Here is a 17,456-nt window from a genome sequence, read left to right as displayed (position 1 = left end):
CCAGTACTGTCCCAGTTGTCCCAGTGCGGTTCTATCCCAGTTCCCTTGGAGTCGTCCCAGTTCCCCCAGCACTTCTCCCAGTACGGCCCCAGTCCTCCCAGTACAGCCTCAGTTCCCCCAGTCCCAGAGGGGGGGGTTACATACTGGGAAGGGGGGGTTAAGGCCACAGCCAAGGACTCCCAGTACCCCCCCAGTGCCCTCCCAGTACCCCCCCCCCATCTCCATGGCAACGGCTGCTGCTCAAGGGCAGCCCAAGGGCGACTGGGGGGGTTGAGGGGTGTAACTGCACCAGTGGCACCAGTCTGCACCAGTGCTCCCAGTTCCCCATACCTGGTGTGCACCGCCCCCCCCACAGCTTGCTCTGCAGCACCCCAGGGTTCCAGAACTCCAGTTCATTCCAGTACATCCCAGTTTGTCCCAGTTCTCTTGGTACCTCCAGTATCTCCCATCCCATCCCAGAGCATCCAGTCCTCCCAGTATCCCCAGACCTCCCACTCTCCTCCCAGTCTCTCCCAGTTTGTCCCAGTTCTCCCCAGTATCCCTGGCAGTCCCAGTCCATCCCAGCCTGCCCCAGCAGCTCCCAGTCCGTCCCAGTATTCCCATTATCTCTCCCAGTCCATCCCAGTCTCTCCCAGTCCATCCCAGTATCTCTCCCAGTCCATCCCAGCCCACCCCAGTCCTTCCAGTCTCTCCAGACCCGCCCCCCCCCCATCCCGGTCCCCCAGTCCATCCCAGTCAGTCCCAGTGCCCCCACTTCACACCCCTCTCCCCCCACCCCCCCATTTCCTCCCCCCATCTCCCCCACGCGGGGTTGTGCCCGTGGATCCCCCCGTGTCCCTCCATCCCCCCCCCCGCCCCACAGCTGAACAAACAGCGCTGCGCCCCCCGCCCCCTCGCACCGCCCACGGCCCCACGGGGGATCGCGGCGCAGGGCCCGGACCCCCCCCCCCGTTCCGGCAGTGCCCCCCACCGCCGGGTGGGAGGCGGGAACGTGACCGTAAGGACACGTGGACATGAGGAGGGGGCGTGGCCTGCGGGATGGAGGCGTGGTCTGGCTGAAAGGGGGCGGGGCTTTGCGGGCGGGGCGTGGCACGAGGCGAACCGGGCTGCTGCGGGGGGCGTGGTCTGATTGGGGGCGTGGTTTGATCGTCGGGGCGTGGCCTTCTCTGAGGCCCCGCCCCCCTCGGCCTCGTTCTGCCTCCCCCCCCCCGAACTCCCCGTCCATCCCAGTACATCCCCGTCCATCCCAGTCCATCCCAGTCCATCCCCATCCATCCCCATCCATCACAGTCCACCCCAGTCCATCCCCGTCCATCCCAGTACATCCCAGTCCATCCCAGTCCGTCGCCGTGCTGCCTCTTATTCTGTCCCAGTCCCCCCAGTCCCTCCCAGCGCCCCCATCCTTCTGTCCCAGTCCATCTCCATCCCTCCAGTCTGAGCTGGGCGGGGGGTCGCACAGAGGGGCAGTGCTGCAGTTGTGGGGGGGGGGCGTGCAGAGACCCCGGGGGTTGTGTGGGGCCATGGGGGTATATGGGGCAGCAGGACGCCCCCTTACCTGGTACCTCCCTGTGCCTCCCCCCACTGATGGGCAGGGGGCGGTGGGGGTTACCCTGACCTCCCCATCTCCGCATCCCCAAATCCCCCACGCGTGACTCGACCCCACGCGAGACCCCTCAACTCCCCTCTCATACCCCCCCCCCTCAGAAGCCCCAGGGCCGCCCGTAGCCCCTCCCCTCCCCTCCGCCCCCCCACGGGTGAACAAAGGCTCTTTGTGCCGCGGCCACGGGGGAACCGCGCCGGGAACAGCGGAGCTCTGTGCGTGTGGGGGGGGCGGAACGCGGCCACGGCCCCACGAGCCCACGGACACGCAGCCCCACGCACCCCCCCACCCCGCACAGGATCCTATGGGGAGGGGACGGACACGCCCGGGATCAGCTCCGAACGTGACCCCAAAAGCGCAGCGGGGTCCCAGAACCCCCCGGTGGGGTCCCACCTCCTCACTCCGGCCCCCCACGCGAAAGACGAGCGGGACAGTGGGGAGCTGCGCCCCATCCCCACGCACAGACAATGGGGGGGATGGACACGCGCACGGAGGTGACCTCTGCCCACGACCCCAACCCCGAAGCGTGGTCCCAGCACCCGCCGTGGGCTCCCAGCGACCCCCTGTGAAACACGCGTGGGTGCCTCCCCCCAGATCGAGGTGTGGGGGCGCTCCGTGCCCGCCCTCCCCCCCCCCCCCCACCCGCCCCACAGCCGGTAACGTGACCCGCCCCGGGCTCGTTTTCCACCCCATTAACCCCCCCACCCCCCCCTCGCCGCCCCACGCCGGCTCCTCCCCACGCCCCCCCCACCCCCCCGCGCGTGGGCCCCCCTCCCCGTTCCCTCCAATCGGTGCCAGCCGGGCCCCGTCCCATCAAACCCATATGGGGACACGGCGGCAGCGGGAGGGCTGAGCGCGGCCACGCACCCCCCGCGGCCCCACAGCGAAGGTAAGGGGCTGCGTGGTGCTGGGGGGGTGGGCGCGGACCCCTGAGCCCCCCCACCCCAAAAAGGCCCCGTAGTGGGGGGGGGCTGCGTGCCCCTCCTGGAGCAGACGGGGCTCTGTCAGTGTCCCCAGCCCCTTGGTGTCCCCATCACCCCATGTCCGTGTTTCTGCGTCCCCACGTCCCCCAGCCCCACATCCACGTCCCCGTGTCCTCTGACCCCACCTCCTCACGTTCCCCATCTCCATGTCCCCCATCCCCACGTCCCCATGTCCCCAATGTCATCATGTCCTCTGACCCCACACCCTCACAGTCCCCTTCTCCACCTCCCAGTGTCCCCACATCCCCCTCTCACCCCATCCCCGATGTCCCCATGTCCCCATCCCACGTCCCTCAGCTCCGTGTCTCCGTGTCCCCCACCCCCATATTCCCCATTGCTGTGTCCCCGTGTCCCCCATGGCCCCATATCCAGACAGTCCCTTAACCCCACATCTCCACAGCCTCATTGCCCCTTACCTCCAGGGTATGGTTAACTGAGCTATGGGTTAACTGAGCTACGGGTTAACCAGGCTATGGGATAACCAGGCTATGGGATAACCAGGCTATGACTTTCCTGGTCTGTGGGTTAACCAGGCTATGGGTTGACTAAGATATGAGTTAACCAGGCTGTGAGTTAACTCAGCTGTGGGTTAACTAAGATGTGGTTAGCCAGGCTGTAACTAACCAGGCTGTAACTAACCAGGCTGTAACTAACCAGGCTGTGGGTTACCTGGGCTGCAGGTTGGGTGTGTGGGATTAACTGGGAGCCAAACCACAGCTGAGTTACCTGGGTGAGCGGGGCTGCGGGTTGGGCAGGCCGGATGAACCGGGTTGGGATTAGTGGGGCAGCAGATTGGCTGTGCCAGATGAATGGCGCTGTGGGGTCAGGCCGGGGGGGCAGAAGGGGGGTGGGAGGGTGGGAATGGGGAGTGGGTTATGGGGTGTGGATTATCGGGTGTGGGTTATTGGCTGTGGATTATCTCAGGCATGGGTTATCAGCTATGGGTTATCAGCTGAGGGTTATGGGTTGTGGGTTATCCAGGTGTGGGTTATCAGCTATGGGTTATGGGTTGTGGGTTATCAGCTGTGGGTTATCAGCTATGGGTTATGAGTTGTGGGTTATCCAGGTGTGGGTTATCAGCTATGGGTTATGAGTTGTGGATTATCCAGGTGTGGGTTATCAGCTATGGGTTATGGGTTGTGGATTATCCAGGTGTGGGTTATCAGCTATGGGTTATGGGTTGTGGATTATCCAGGTGTGGGTTATCAGCTATGGGTTATCCGCTGTGGGTTATGGCTTGCAGTTGACCAGGTCTGGGCTATGGAGTGTGGGTGACTCGAGTTAATTGGCTGCAGTTAATTGGGGTTGGGGATAACGAGGCCGTATTTCCGGTGCTGTGGACTCTCTGCGGCGTATCGGGGCCACGCTGTCCCTGCTGCCCTTATCTGCCCCATCGGCACTGGCACCGCCATCTCCCATAGGCACAACAACCCCATGGACTCGCCGGCCCCATGGACCCCCAGCTCAAGAACCCCCCGACCGTAGGGACCCCTTAACCCCAGGGAGCCCTTAACCCCAGGGAGCCCTTAACCCCAGGGAGCCCAACCTCATGGACTCCTCCTCCCCCAGGGACCCCCCACCCTCAGAGCTCCCCAATTTCTTGGACTCCTCCACCCCAGGGACCCCCCAACCTCAGAGACCCCCCTGAACACCAGGTACCCCACAGACCCCCCAACACCAAGGACCCCTCAACCTCATGCACACCTCCAACCCCATGGACCCCTCCTCAATCCCATGGAGCTCCCCCCTCCTCCCCAGTCCCCAGGGAACCCATAACCCCACAGACCCCCCGACTCCCCCCAGCCCCAGCGACCCTACAGCTGTGCCAAAACCTGGGGGCAACGTGGGGGTCCCAGGACAAGGGCAGGGGACCTGGTGGCGGGGGGGGGGGGGGGAAGGAGGTGACAGGGGGATGGGGGGGGGACACGGACAGTGGGCACATGGCTCTGAATCTTAACGAAGCGCTTCATCAAAGCCCCATTGTGCCCCATTGAGGCCGCTCCTCCGGGGCGCACAATGGCCCCACTGTCCCCGTGTCCCCCCCCTTCTCCGCCCGCCCTTGCACATCCCCCCCCCACCCCCCCAACAGCCCTATGGGAGCAACTTCATAGCGTCCCCATTGCTGCCATCCCCATCCCGTATCTGTTACTTGGGGGTCCTGAGCACCCTATAACATCTACATGGGGGTCCTGGGGATCCTATATCTCCTATATAACCCATAATGTGGGCACAGGGATCTCCCGGATCCCATATCTCCAACTCCAATAGGAATCCTGAATAACCCATAATCATAGGTGTCCTGGGCTCCCAATTCTCTATAGGGTCCCAGGGACCATAATTAGGGGCACAATCAGTCCTGGGGCTGGGAGTCACATATATGGATTCCTGAGCACCCCAATACCCTCCCATAGGGGTCTAGAGACCCCATATATATATATGTAGGAGTCCTTGGCACCCCATAACCTCCATGTAGGTGTCCTGGGCACCCCAATGCCTTATAGGGTCTCAGGGACTGCAAATAGGGACACCCACAGCCCTCGGGTTTATGGTCACTGAGTATGGGGGTCCTGAGCACCCCATGCCAATGGGACACAGCAAAAAAATGGGGGGGGGGGGGGGGGGAGGTGCATCCCTATGGGATATGGGATATGGGAAGGGGGAGGTGAGGCAGGAGGAGAGTTATGGGGTTGGAGTTAATGGGTAACTGAGCCGGGCTCCGAGCTGTGCCCCACGGCACCGTACGTGAGCGGGGAACAAGCGGTGCCATGTCACAGCCCGTGTCGGGGACATGTAGGGTGGCAGTAGGGCGGTCCGGGGGGGGGGGGGGGAAGGGGAGTTAGAGGGGGAAATAGTGCAGGAAGCACAAAGAGGGGTGTTGGGGTGCAGCCAAGTGGGTACGGGGGTCCTATGGGGTTGGATGAGGGGGATGGGGGTCCTGAAGGGGTTTGGGGACCCTAAGAGGTGTGTGGGAGAGGGGTGGGGCGCAGGGACCCCCGGGGGGGGGGGCGTTGGGGTGCAGCCAATGGGGTACAGCAGTGCTTTGGGGTTGGGGAAAGGGGCTATGGGGACCCCACAGAGGTGGGGTAGGGATGCGTGGTGACCTGGGGGGGACAGGAGGTGGCGTTGGGGACAGGAGGTGGCTTTGGGGACACGGTGGCTTTGGGGACACGGTGGCGCGGTCCAGGGCTGAGGTCCCCGCTGCGCCCCCGTCCCCGCTCTGTGTCCGCAGCAGGGGGTGACCCGGCGGGGCAGCGCGGTGCCACCCGGCTGTCCGAGCCCCCCCCACCTCCCCCTTCTTTGGCCAACGCGGCACCAACGGGCTCCAAGGGGACCCCCCATGGCGGCACCGCGTCCCCGGCACCGTGCCCTGCAGTGGGGCCAAACGCTGGCGTGGGCTGAAAGGGCCCCTCTGTGCCGCGGGGAGCGCGGCGGGGACAAGGACGGGGACGGGACGGAAGCGCTGCCACCGACCATTTGTCACCTCCCATTCATCCCCTCCTTCCTCTTCCTCCCGGCCTCATTCTGTCCCGTCCCCCCCCCCCCCCTCTCCCCAGGTCCTGCCCCCATGGAGGTGGTGGGGGCGCAGCTGGGGACGGGGAGGGAGGGAGGAAGGAGGGACGGACGGACAGACAGGTGAAGGGTGAGAGTATTAAAGGAGGGACGGACGCACAGACAGGCGCGTGTGGGCAGGCAAAGGTAGGGGGGAGCAGATGGATGGGCAGCCAGATGGACAAGGGATGGACGGACGGACAGGGGAAGGGAGGGTGGAGGTGGATTGGGTGGAGGTGGATGGACAGATGGACCGATGGAGAAGGGATAGAGGGATGGATGGACAGGCAGTCTGATGTGCAGGTGGATGGATGGATGGACAGACAGGTGGATGGAGGGGGTGGGTTGTGTCTGGGTCGGCAGATGGTTGGACAGATGGACGGATGGACGGATGGACGGATGGGGGCGATGCGTTGGATGGGGGTGGACAGACAGATGGACAAAGGGGGGGATGAACAGTGATGGTGGAGGTGTGGGTGGACAGGAAGACAGTCGGGTGTTGGGATGGATGTGCCAATAGAGGGCTGGGCTGAAGGAGGGATGGACAGACAGACAGATGGACAGATGCTGCAGGAGTGCAGGAGTCCCTGAGGTGCCACACGTCCCTCACCGCTGGGACGGCGCTGGGACAGCTCCCCATAGTGCCCACAGAGCACCCAGTGCTGTCATCCCCCTCTGCCCCCACTCCCATCCCAGCACCACACCCCGTCCACCTCCACCCACCGGATCCATCCTCTCTGCCCCCTCCACACCCCATCCATCCACCCTTCATTCATTGTACCCACCTGTCTGTCATCCTGTCCATCAATCCATCCATCCATCCATCCATCCATCATCCATCCATCCATCCATCCATCATCCATCCATCCATCCATCCATCCATCCATCCATCCATCCATCATCCATCCATCCATCCATCCATCCATCCATCATCCATCCATCCATCCATCCATCCATCCATCCATCATCCATCATCCATCCATCCATCCATCCATCATCCATCCATCCATCCATCATCCATCATCCATCCATCATCCATCCATCCATCCATCCATCCATCCATCCATCCAGTCCTCCTCCACCCACCCACTTCTCCATCCATCCAATCCATCCATCCTTCATTCTTCTTCCTCCAACCCATCACCTCAATCCTTCGCTCTTCTCCATCCTTCCAATCTCCTCCCAACCCCCTTCTGGGTTTCTCCCCTCTTCCCCCTCCCTCGTCACCTCACCCTGTTCCCATCCGACCCCCCCAGATGACGTCGGCCACCAAGGTGTACTACAGCCAGACCACGCAGACCGACAGCCGCCCGCTGATCGGCACGGCGCTGCGCCGGCGCCGCGTCATGACCAAGGATGGCCGCAGCAACGTGCGCATGGAGCACATCGCCGACAAGCGCTTCCTGTACCTCAAGGACCTGTGGACCACCTTCATCGACATGCAGTGGCGCTACAAGCTGCTCCTCTTCTCCGCCACCTTCGCCGGCACCTGGTTTGCGTTCGGCGTCGTTTGGTACCTGGTGGCGGCGGTGCACGGCGACCTGCTGGAGTTCGAGCCGCCGGCCAATCACACGCCGTGCGTCATGCAGGTCCACACGCTGACCGGGGCCTTCCTCTTCTCCCTGGAGTCCCAGACCACCATCGGTTACGGCTTCCGCTACATCAGCGAGGAGTGCCCGCTGGCCATCGTGCTGCTCATCACGCAGCTGGTGCTCACCACCATCATGGAGATCTTCATCACCGGCACCTTCCTGGCCAAGATCGCGCGGCCCAAGAAACGAGCCGAGACCATCAAGTTCAGCCAGAACGCCGTGGTGGCGCAGCACGACGGCAAGACGTGCCTGATGATCCGCGTGGCCAACATGCGCAAGAGCCTCCTGATCGGCTGCCAGGTGACTGGCAAACTGCTGCAGACACACCTGACCAAGGAGGGCGAGAGCGTGCGGCTCAACCAGCTCAACGTGGACTTCCAGGTGGACACGTCGTCCGACAGCCCCTTCCTCATCCTGCCGCTCACCTTCTACCACGTGGTGGACGACGCCAGCCCCTTCCGCGACGCGGCGCTGCGGGCGGGCGAGGGGGACTTTGAGCTGGTGGTCATCCTCAGCGGCACCGTGGAGTCCACCAGCGCCACGTGCCAGGTGCGCACCTCCTACCTGCCCGAGGAGATCCTCTGGGGCTACGAGTTCACCCCGGCCATCTCGCTGTCGGCCAGCGGGAAATACGTGGCGGATTTCAGCCTCTTCGACCAGGTGGTGAAGGTGGCGGCGCCATGTTGCGTCCGCGACACCGTGCGGTTCGGGGACCCCGAGAAGGTGAAGCTGGAGGAGACGCTGCGGGAGGCGGCGGAGCGCGAGGGAGCCCCGCTCAGCGTCCGCATCAGCAACGTCTGAGCTGACAACGCAACCGGGGCGGCCGCCGGCAGCCACCGCCGGCAATGGGGACCGCGGCACCGGCGCGGGGAGATGCCGCCAGCTCTGGAGATGTCACCAGCAGCAGCCCTGGAGATGCCACCATTGGCATGGGGAGACGCCACCAGCCCTGCAGGTACCAGCAGCACGGGGACAGAACGCTGCCAGCCGTGGGGATGCCATCACCAGCATGGGGACGTGCCACCAGCTCTGGAGGTGCCACCATTGGCATGGGGAGATGCCACCACCAGCTCTGGAGGTGCCACCAGCTCTGGAGATGCCATCACCAGCACAGGGAGATGCCACCACCAGCAAGGGGAGATGCCACCAGCCCTGGGGATGCCACCACCAGCCCTAGGGATGATGCCAGCAGGGCAGGGAGATGATGCCACCGTCACGGCAGGAGGACGCCACCCATGTCGCCACCACTGGATCTTCCTGCCCCGCTCAGCCCTGGAGGTGCCGCCGCTGGATTTGCCTCCATCACAGTGGGGAGATGCCACCAGCTCAGCCCCCATCCCTGCCCCTCCCGGCTCGTCCTGTGGGGCCGCCCGGACCCCCACTCACAGCTGGGAGCACCTCAGCCCACTTGGGGGCAGCGTTGTCCCCATCCCCGTCCCACCCCATAACGCTCTGCTAACGCCCTCCGGCCCCCCCGGCCCCACCAAGAGACACGATGCTGCTGTCCCCAGAGCGGGGGGGGGCTCCCATGGGGGCACACAGCCACCTCCAGCCCTTGGGGACACTCGGTGACAGTTTCCCACCCGGGGGAGCAGCACAGCTCCACCCCAGCGGGGAAACTGAGGAAGAGCCCCCACCCCGTTCCCAGTGCTGCTGCCCCCAGAGCCGGGGCCCCCTCCCCGCGCTGCCCCCCCCGCCCCCCCCCCTTTACCGGTGGGGTTGGGGACACGGGGGTGACACCGATAATCGGACACGGCCCTGAGCCCGTCACTGCTGCTAACGTAGAGCATCTGCCCTATTAACCCCCACCCCAGGGAGCCCCCCCAGCTCGGGGCCGCCTTCCCCCCCAAACCTTGCTGCACTGAGTCCAGGTGATGCGTACACACCTTTATCTATATATAGTGCCACTAATCTATATTATATATATATGTGTATAGAGACATGGGGACCAGAGCTTTCTCCCCCCCTCGTGGCCGCCGAGGGGTCCTGTCCTTAATGTGGGGGTGGGGGGGCTTATAAGGGATTAATAAAGGTTCTACCAATGGTTGGAAGGGCCTGGGGGGGGTCCCAGGGTCCCCAGCGCCAGTGGGGGGCACAGAGCTGTGTCCCAACCCCCCCCCCCCTACAAAAACCAGCCCAAAAGCTCCATAAAGGACAATGGTTTATTGGTTTCCAGCAACTGGGAGCAATGGGGACCACATCTCCCCCCCCCCCCCCCTCAGTGCTGCCCCACAGGAGGCCATGGGGGGTTCTGCCCCTATGGGGATGCAGTGCCAGACCCCCCCCCCAATGCACGGCCACCTCAAACTGTGGGTTGTTGGGGGGGGGCCACAATGAGGCACCGCTTTAAGGGGGGGGGGGGGTCGGGATGCCCCAAAAAGGGACCGACGTCAGGAAGGCACCGAGGGATCCTTTAAAAAACGAACCTAAAACAACCCCCCCATCCCCAAAAAACAACCCCAAAAAAGCCCCAAAAAGCCCCAAAAAACAGCCCCAAATAGTTCAGCTCGTGGAGCTGCAGCGATGGGGGCGTCCACTGCCCCCCCGGCTCACACCAGGAATGATGACGTCTGCTTGAACTCCCCCTGTGGACAGAGAGCAGCATTAAGGGGGGGGGGGGCAAAGCAGGGGACCCCAGTATCGGTTTGGATTGAAGCTGGAGGGCCCCAGTATCATAGAATCATAGAATCATAGAATTATCCAGGTTGGAAAAGACCTTGAAGATCATCAAGTCCAACCGCAGCCTAACCAGTACGGATAAAGGGGTTTGGGAGCTGGGGGACCCCGCTGTCACACAGACAATGGGATTTGGGCACCACGGGTCCCAGGATGGTTTGGATTTGGGGAGGACTCGGCTGTTTGGATGATGCCATTTGGGACGGGGGGGGCAGCTGGGTTACGTCACCTCACCGTGCTCTGGGGACACCCCTGGGAGGCCCTGGGGTCCCCTCCCACCCCTTTGGCCACCAGTGTCACCCCATGGCAGCCTGGGGATGCCCCCCACATCCCCCCATACTCACGTCGCTGCGCTGTGAGGGTTGGCTGTAAATCACCTTTTTGGAGGCAGTGCTGCAAGAACAGGAGCCCATCAGGAGGGTCCCGCCGCCCCCCCCCCCCCCAGGGCCCACCATGAGCCGACCCGCCCCAGGGGGCTCCAGTCCCAGCCTGGGGGAACCGGCTGCGATGGAGGAGATGAGGAAATGAGCAGCTTACGCTTTTCTCTCTGCAAGGAAAGAGACAGAGCGGGGTTATGGGGGGACATCGGGGGTTATGGGGTCATGAGTGGGGTTATGAGGTGACATGTGGAGTCATGAGTGGGGTTATGGGGTCGTGAGTGGGGTTATAGGGTCATGAGTGGGACAATGAGTGGGGTTATGGGGTGACATGTGGGGTTATGGGGTGATGAGTGGGGTCATGTATGGGGTTTTGAATGGGGTTTTGAATGGGGTGCTGTATGGGGTGCTGTACGAGGTGCTGTATGGGATGCTGTGTGGGATGCTGTATGGGATGTTGTATGGGATGCTGTACGAGGTGCTGTATGGGGTGGTGGGGCGGCACAATGGGGCTGTACTCACGGAAGTAGCCGCGGCTGTAGGCGAACCAAACCCCGAAGGCGATGAGTCCCAGCAGCATCAGCAGCACCACCACGGCCGCCACGATGCCGCCCACGTTCACCTCACCTGGGGGGACAGCAAGGCACCGTGAGGGGGGGGGCCACACCATAGAACCCTATGGGACCCCATAGCACCTACATCACCTGCTGGCACCCAGGGCACCCCACACCACCCCATTGCACCCATAGCACCTACATCACCCCATAACACCTACATCACCCACATCACCTACATCACCCACAGCACCTACATCACCCCATAGCACCTACATCACCCCATAGCACCTACATCACCCCATAACACCTACATCACCCACAGCACCTACATCACCCCATAGCACCTACATCACCCACATCACCTACATCACCCCACAGCACCTACATCACCCCATAGCACCTACATCACCCCATAGCACCTACATCACCCCATAACACCTACATCACCCACAGCACCTACATCACCCCACAGCACCTACATCACCCACATCACCTACATCACCCCACAGCACCTACATCACCCCATAGCACCTACATCACCCCACAGCACCTACATCACCCCATAGCACCTACATCACCCCATATCACCTACATCACCCACAGCACCCACATCACCCACATCACCCCATAACACCCCACACCACCCCACACCCCCCATCCCTCACTGGCTTCCATCCGGGCCGTGTCGGAGCGCTGTGCCGTTCCCACGTTGTTGGAGGCCTCGCAGTAATAGTCTCCGGTGTCGAAGGCGCTGACGGGGTTGAAGGTCTGTGGGGGATGGAGGCTCCCATGGGTGGGGGTGGGGACACCCCGGGGGTCCCACGTGTTTCCCTCCCCCCCCCGGCGCTCACCAGGTCCCCGGTGTTGGAGTCCAGAGTGTAGGACGAGTTGCGGAAGCTGAGGCTGCTCTTGGGGTCGGCCGGGACCAACATCCCGTCCCGGTACCAGCGGAACGTGGGGGGAGGGGAACCGTCCGACTCCGAGCAGCGCAGCAGCGCCGTGCGGCCGATGGTGGCCGAGCTGGGAACGTGCACGACCGGCTTCGAGGGGGGAACTGCGGGGGGACCACAAAGGGTCAGTGTGGGGGGGCGTCATTGCAGCATGGAAGGGACAGAGGGGGGACCCCAAATGGGGCAGAGTATGGGGGGATGGAGAGGGGGGACCCCAAAGGGGTCTATGGGGAAACAGTGATGCAAAGAGCAGCGGGTGCAAGGCAAGAAGATGGGAACCTGCAGCCCAGCACTGCTGGGGAGGTGGGGACGTGGAGGTGGGGATATGGGGGTGGGGGGTGGGGGATGAAGGGGATATGGGGATATGAGGATAGGGGATGAAGGGATGATGGGGATATGGGGATGGGGGATGATGGGGGATGAAGGGATGATGGGGATGATGGGGATATGGGGATGGAGGGATGATGGGGATGGGGGATGATGGGGATATGGGGATATGGGGATGGGGGATGATGGGGATGATGGGGAGATGGGGATATGGTGATATGAGGATGGGGGATGAAGGGATGATGGAGATATGGGGCTATGGAGATGGGGGATGAAGGGATGATGGGAATGATGGGGATATGGGGATGAAGGATGAAGGGATGATGGGGATGATGGGGATATGGGGATGATGGGATGATGGGGATATGGGGATGGGGGATGATGGGGATGATGGGGATGATGGGGATATGGGGATGATGGGGGTGATGGGGACATGGGGATGATGGGGGTGATGGGGATATGGGGATGATGGGGATATGGGGATGATGGGGATATGGGGATGATGGGGATATGGGGATGATGGGGATGATGGGGATATGGGGATGATGGGGGTGATGGGGACATGGGGATGATGGGGCCATGGGGACCTGTGTGGGTGCTGGGACCCACCCTGCACGATGAGGTTGACCTCCGACTTGGCGATCTGGGATCCATCCCCCACCACCTCGCAGATGTATTTCCCCGTGTCCTGCCGCGTCACCGAGCTGAAGCGGATGGAGGTGACGGAGAACTGGACGCGGTCCTTGTAGGGCTCTGCGGGGAGGGACGGAGGGTCGGGGGATGGACAGATGGACACAGACACACACAGACAGACACACAGACACAGCCCGGTGCCGTACCTGTGAGCTGCCCTGCGTAGTAGAAGAGCAGCAGCGATGATCCCTTCTGGAACTTCCACTCGATGCGGGCGTCCCTCCAGCCGGAGCGATACGCGGAGCACGGGATGTCGGCGGCTGCAGCAGGGATGGGGCTCAGCGGGGGGAGCGGCGCCCACAACCCCCCCACTGTGGGTTATGGGGGGTGGGTGGGGTGTGGGGGCTCATGGGGGGCTATAGGGGGCTCGTGGGGGAGCACAGGGTGCTTATATGGGATGGTGGGGTGCTCCTGTTAGTTGTGGGGGGCTTGGAGGGGTCATGGGGTGCTCACATGGGGTTCATGGGGTGCTCCTGTGGGGTTCATAGGGGTCATGGGGTGCTCACATGGGGTTCATGGGGTGCTCCTGTGGGGTTCATAGGGGTCATGGGGTGCTCACATGGGGTTCATGGGGTGCTCCTGTGGGGTTCATAGGGGTCATGGGGTGCTCACATGGGGTTCATGGGGTGCTCCTGTGGGGCTTATAGGGGTCATGGGGTGCTCCTATGGGGTTCATAGGGATCATGGGGTGCTCCTGTGGGGTCATGAGGGGCTTGGGAGGGTCATGGGATGCTCAAGTGGGGCCAGTGGGTGCTCAGTGGGTGCTCAGTGGGTGCTCAGTGGGGTTCACGTGTGGAGGCGGAGGGGCTCACATGGGGCTCATGGGCCCTTGTTGGATCAGTGGGTGGTTAATGGGACCGTGGGGCATTGAATGTGACTCACGTTGGTTCTCGGGCACTTCCTTCGTCTCCTGGGTGACCTGGGCGCCCACCAGGGACACTGCGGGGGAGGAGGAGGAGGAGTGAGGGGGGGGTCCCCATAGGTGGGGGGGGGGAGGACCCCTCTGCGTCACCCACCCGTTATCAGCTCCTTTATCAGCTCCCTTATCAGTTCCCTTATCGGCCTGGTTAATCAGTGCCCAGATGTGGTTGGGGATTAACGGCACCTCCTGACCCGCGGGTTTATTAGCACGGGGTCACGGCTCCCGGGACGGCAAAGTGACCGGGAGGTGGCGGTGTGGGGCAGGAGGTGACGCTGTGGGGCAGGAGGTGACAATGTGGGGCAGGAGGTGGCGGTGTGGGGCAGGAGGTGACAATGTGGGGCAGGAGGTGACGATGTGGGGCAGGAGGTGACAATGTGGGGCAGGAGGTGGCGATGTGGGGCAGGAGGTGACGCCATGGGGCAGGAGGTGGCGATGTGGGGCAGGAGGTGACAATGTGAGGCAGGAGGTGACGCTGTGGGGCAGGAGGTGGCGATGTGGGGCAGGAGGTGGCGATGTGGGGCAGGAGGTGACAATGTGGGGCAGGAGGTGACAATGTGGGGCAGGAGGTGACGCCATGGGGCAGGAGGTGACGATGTGGGGCAGGAGGTGACAATGTGAGGCAGGAGGTGACGCTGTGGGGCAGGAGGTGGCGATGTGGGGCAGGAGGTGACAATGTGAGGCAGGAGGTGACGCCGTGGGGCAGGAGATGGCGATGTGGGGCAGGAGGTGACGCTGTGGGGCAGGTGACCCGAAGCGGAGCCGGAAAGTCCCGTCTCTCCGGCCGCCTCCCTCCCTCCTCCCCTCCCGGTTTCGCTCCACTCCCCGCGCTCCGGGCACGCGCACGCGTGTGCACGCGCAGCCTCCCTCTCGCTTTCACCCCCCGGTGCCGTGAAGGGCCGGAACGCGGCCGGGACCCCCCGGGGCTGCGGGACCCACCGCTGCGGGTCGGGTCGGACCCCGCGTCGCTGAGTCACCGCTGACTCGCCCAGCGCCGCCCCCACCGCGCCCGGGGCAGCGCGGGGACACGGAACCGCACCGAGACAACAACGGGGGGGGGAGCAAAGGGGGGAGGGGGGTGGGATGGGGGTGAGATGGGGGGTGGGATGGGGGTGGGATGGGGATGGGATGGGGATGGGGGTGGGATGGGGGTGGGATGGGGGTGGGATGGGGGGTGGATGGGGATGGGATGGGGGGGGGATGGGGGGGGGATGGGGAGCCGCAGGAAGCAGCAACGGGGTCAGGAAGTGCGGAGCGGGGCGGGAGGAGCTGCCGGCAGCGAACAGTGGGGGGGGGGAGGGCGACAACGGGCACAAACAGCCCCAAACGAGCCCAGCTGGGGACCCATGTCACACCTCACACCGGACACAGCTGCCCCATCCCCACACACCCCCGTGGCCACGAAGGGGTTAATGCCAGCACCGCCCCGGGACAAAGGAGTCACCGTCACCACCGTCACCATCAGGGCACGACGGGAGGGGAACTCCACGGGGAGAAGCGAAACTGCGGCCTTTGGGTAAACATTAACACAGTGGGGACCCACGGCTGCTCATGGCTGCCAGCGGGATGGGGCTGTCCCATGGCCGTCCCTATGGCCATCCCTATGGCCGTCCCATTGCTGTCCCATAGCTGTCCCATGGCCGTCCCCATGGCCGTCCCCATGGCCGTCCCTATGGCTGCCCATGGCTGTCCCATTGCTGTCCCTATGGCCATCCCATGGCCGTCCCCCAGCTGTCCCTATGGCCATCCCATTGCTGTCCCTATGGCCATCCCCATGGCCGTCCCATTGCTGTCCCTATGGCCATCCCCATTGCTGTCCCATTGCTGTCCCATGGCCATCCCCCAGCTGTCCCATGGCTGAGGGCGGCCTTGGCAGGACGGGATGTTTGTGGAGCCGTTTCCGCCGTTATTCTCCCCATATCTGCAGGCCGGACGTCCCCGGGGCGGTCACTGCGGGGCCACCGGCGTCACCCCGAGCTGCGGGGGGGGCAGAGACGGGGCAGCAATGGGGGCGGGGGGGACACGGCCGGGATGGAGGGGACACAGGGCTCCACAGCACAGAGTGAGTGCGGCTGTGACACCACCGGGGTGGGAGACCGGGGGGGGGATGATGGTGGGTGACCATGTTGGGTGACGATATTGGGTGACCATGTTGGGTGACGATGGCCCCACAGCGCTGCGTCCCCACGGGGGGAAGGGAAAGTGCTGCTGTGCCCACAACAGGCAACGGGATGGGACAACAAATAGGGATGGGACAACAAACAGGGACGGGACGACAATGGGACGGGACAACAGGGACGGGACAATAAACAGGGACGGGACAACAATGGGACGACAACAGGGCGGCACATCGGTGTCCCCGCGGTGCGGACCTTCCCACCCCGGCTTTGTCCCCACGGCGGCTCCCCCCGACCCGCCGCCCCCAAATCGCTGCCGCAGCCGAACGGCGCGATCCCCGTCCCGTCCTCCCCGCTCCGAAGCCCCGCGGCCGCCACCGGAGCTCCGGGGGCCGCTCCCCGCTCCCACCTGCGGCCCTTCACCCCCCCCCGTTACTCACGGGCGGCAGCGCGCAGCAGCACGGCGCACAGCAGCACCTTCGGGCCGGTCCGCGCCCCGCCGCCCCGCCGCTCCCCGCCCGCCATCATCGCCGCCGCCGCCGCACTGACCCCGCGCCCCAGGTGCGGCCCCGCCCCGCCCAGGTGCGCCCCGCCCCCCCCGCCCCGCGCTGATTGGGGAGGGGTCGCCCCGCCTCCTCGGGGACGGGCCAACCCGGCGACGCCCCTTCGGACAGGTGCGGGTAGCCCCGCCCCCCGCTCGGCTCCATTGGCCAGGCCGCCCGTCACGTCAAAGAAAGAGCGCGCGTGATGGGCTGAGAAAGAGACCGCGCCCGACACAGGTGCGCAGAGGGCGGGGCGCGCCGGCCAATCAGAGGGAGCGCTGTAACTTTCGACCAATGGGAGCGCTCTGCGTCCCGCCTGCGCTTCCCGGGCGGGGAGACGGGGAGTTGCCATGGAAACGGGGCCGTGAGGCCTAGTAGGCCTCAGTGGGTCCCAGGGCTCCCATCCCAGTGCTCCCAGTGCTCCCATCCCAGTGCTCCCATCCCAGTGCTCCCATCCCAGTGCTCCCATCCCAGTGCTCCCAGTGCCCCCAGTGCTCCCATCCCAGTGCTCCCAGTGCTCCCAATACACCCCACGCCCCCAGAGCCACACGGGGCAGCCATGTAAAGCCACAAC

General features: G+C 64.1%; 2 protein-coding genes across 5 annotated transcripts; one reads left to right on the top strand and one right to left on the bottom strand.

The window, feature by feature from the left end:
* Nucleotides 1-2,372: 2,372 nt before the first annotated feature.
* On the top strand, nt 2,373-9,866 carry KCNJ10 (potassium inwardly rectifying channel subfamily J member 10). Of its 4 annotated transcripts, none has more exons than XM_072358519.1 (2): nt 2,373-2,489; nt 7,389-9,866. In XM_072358519.1, exon 2 carries the CDS (start codon nt 7,389-7,391, stop codon nt 8,523-8,525), a length of 1,137 nt encoding a protein of 378 aa, XP_072214620.1. In that variant the 5' UTR covers nt 2,373-2,489; the 3' UTR covers nt 8,526-9,866. The 4 variants fall into 4 exon arrangements, with proteins under 4 accessions (XP_072214620.1, XP_072214619.1, XP_072214621.1 ...); XM_072358518.1 differs by lacking the exon at nt 2,373-2,489 and adding an exon at nt 3,932-4,064; XM_072358520.1 differs by lacking the exon at nt 2,373-2,489 and adding an exon at nt 6,179-6,279.
* Nucleotides 9,867-9,911: 45 nt separating this feature from the next.
* On the bottom strand, nt 9,912-17,241 carry F11R (F11 receptor). The gene is made up of 10 exons (XM_072358533.1): nt 16,781-17,241; nt 14,187-14,243; nt 13,451-13,564; nt 13,221-13,364; nt 12,186-12,388; nt 12,000-12,102; nt 11,300-11,404; nt 10,938-10,947; nt 10,745-10,793; nt 9,912-10,309 (listed from the first exon to the last, which is right to left on the bottom strand). Exons 1-10 carry the CDS (start codon nt 17,232-17,234, stop codon nt 10,274-10,276), a joined length of 1,275 nt encoding a protein of 424 aa, XP_072214634.1. The 5' UTR covers nt 17,235-17,241; the 3' UTR covers nt 9,912-10,273.
* Between the last annotated feature and the right edge of the window lie 215 nt (nt 17,242-17,456).

Source organism: Excalfactoria chinensis, chromosome 31 (assembly GCF_039878825.1).
Source record: "Excalfactoria chinensis isolate bCotChi1 chromosome 31, bCotChi1.hap2, whole genome shotgun sequence".
Taxonomy (NCBI): Eukaryota; Metazoa; Chordata; class Aves; order Galliformes; family Phasianidae; genus Excalfactoria; species Excalfactoria chinensis.
This window is presented reverse-complemented; position numbering and strand designations above follow the sequence as displayed.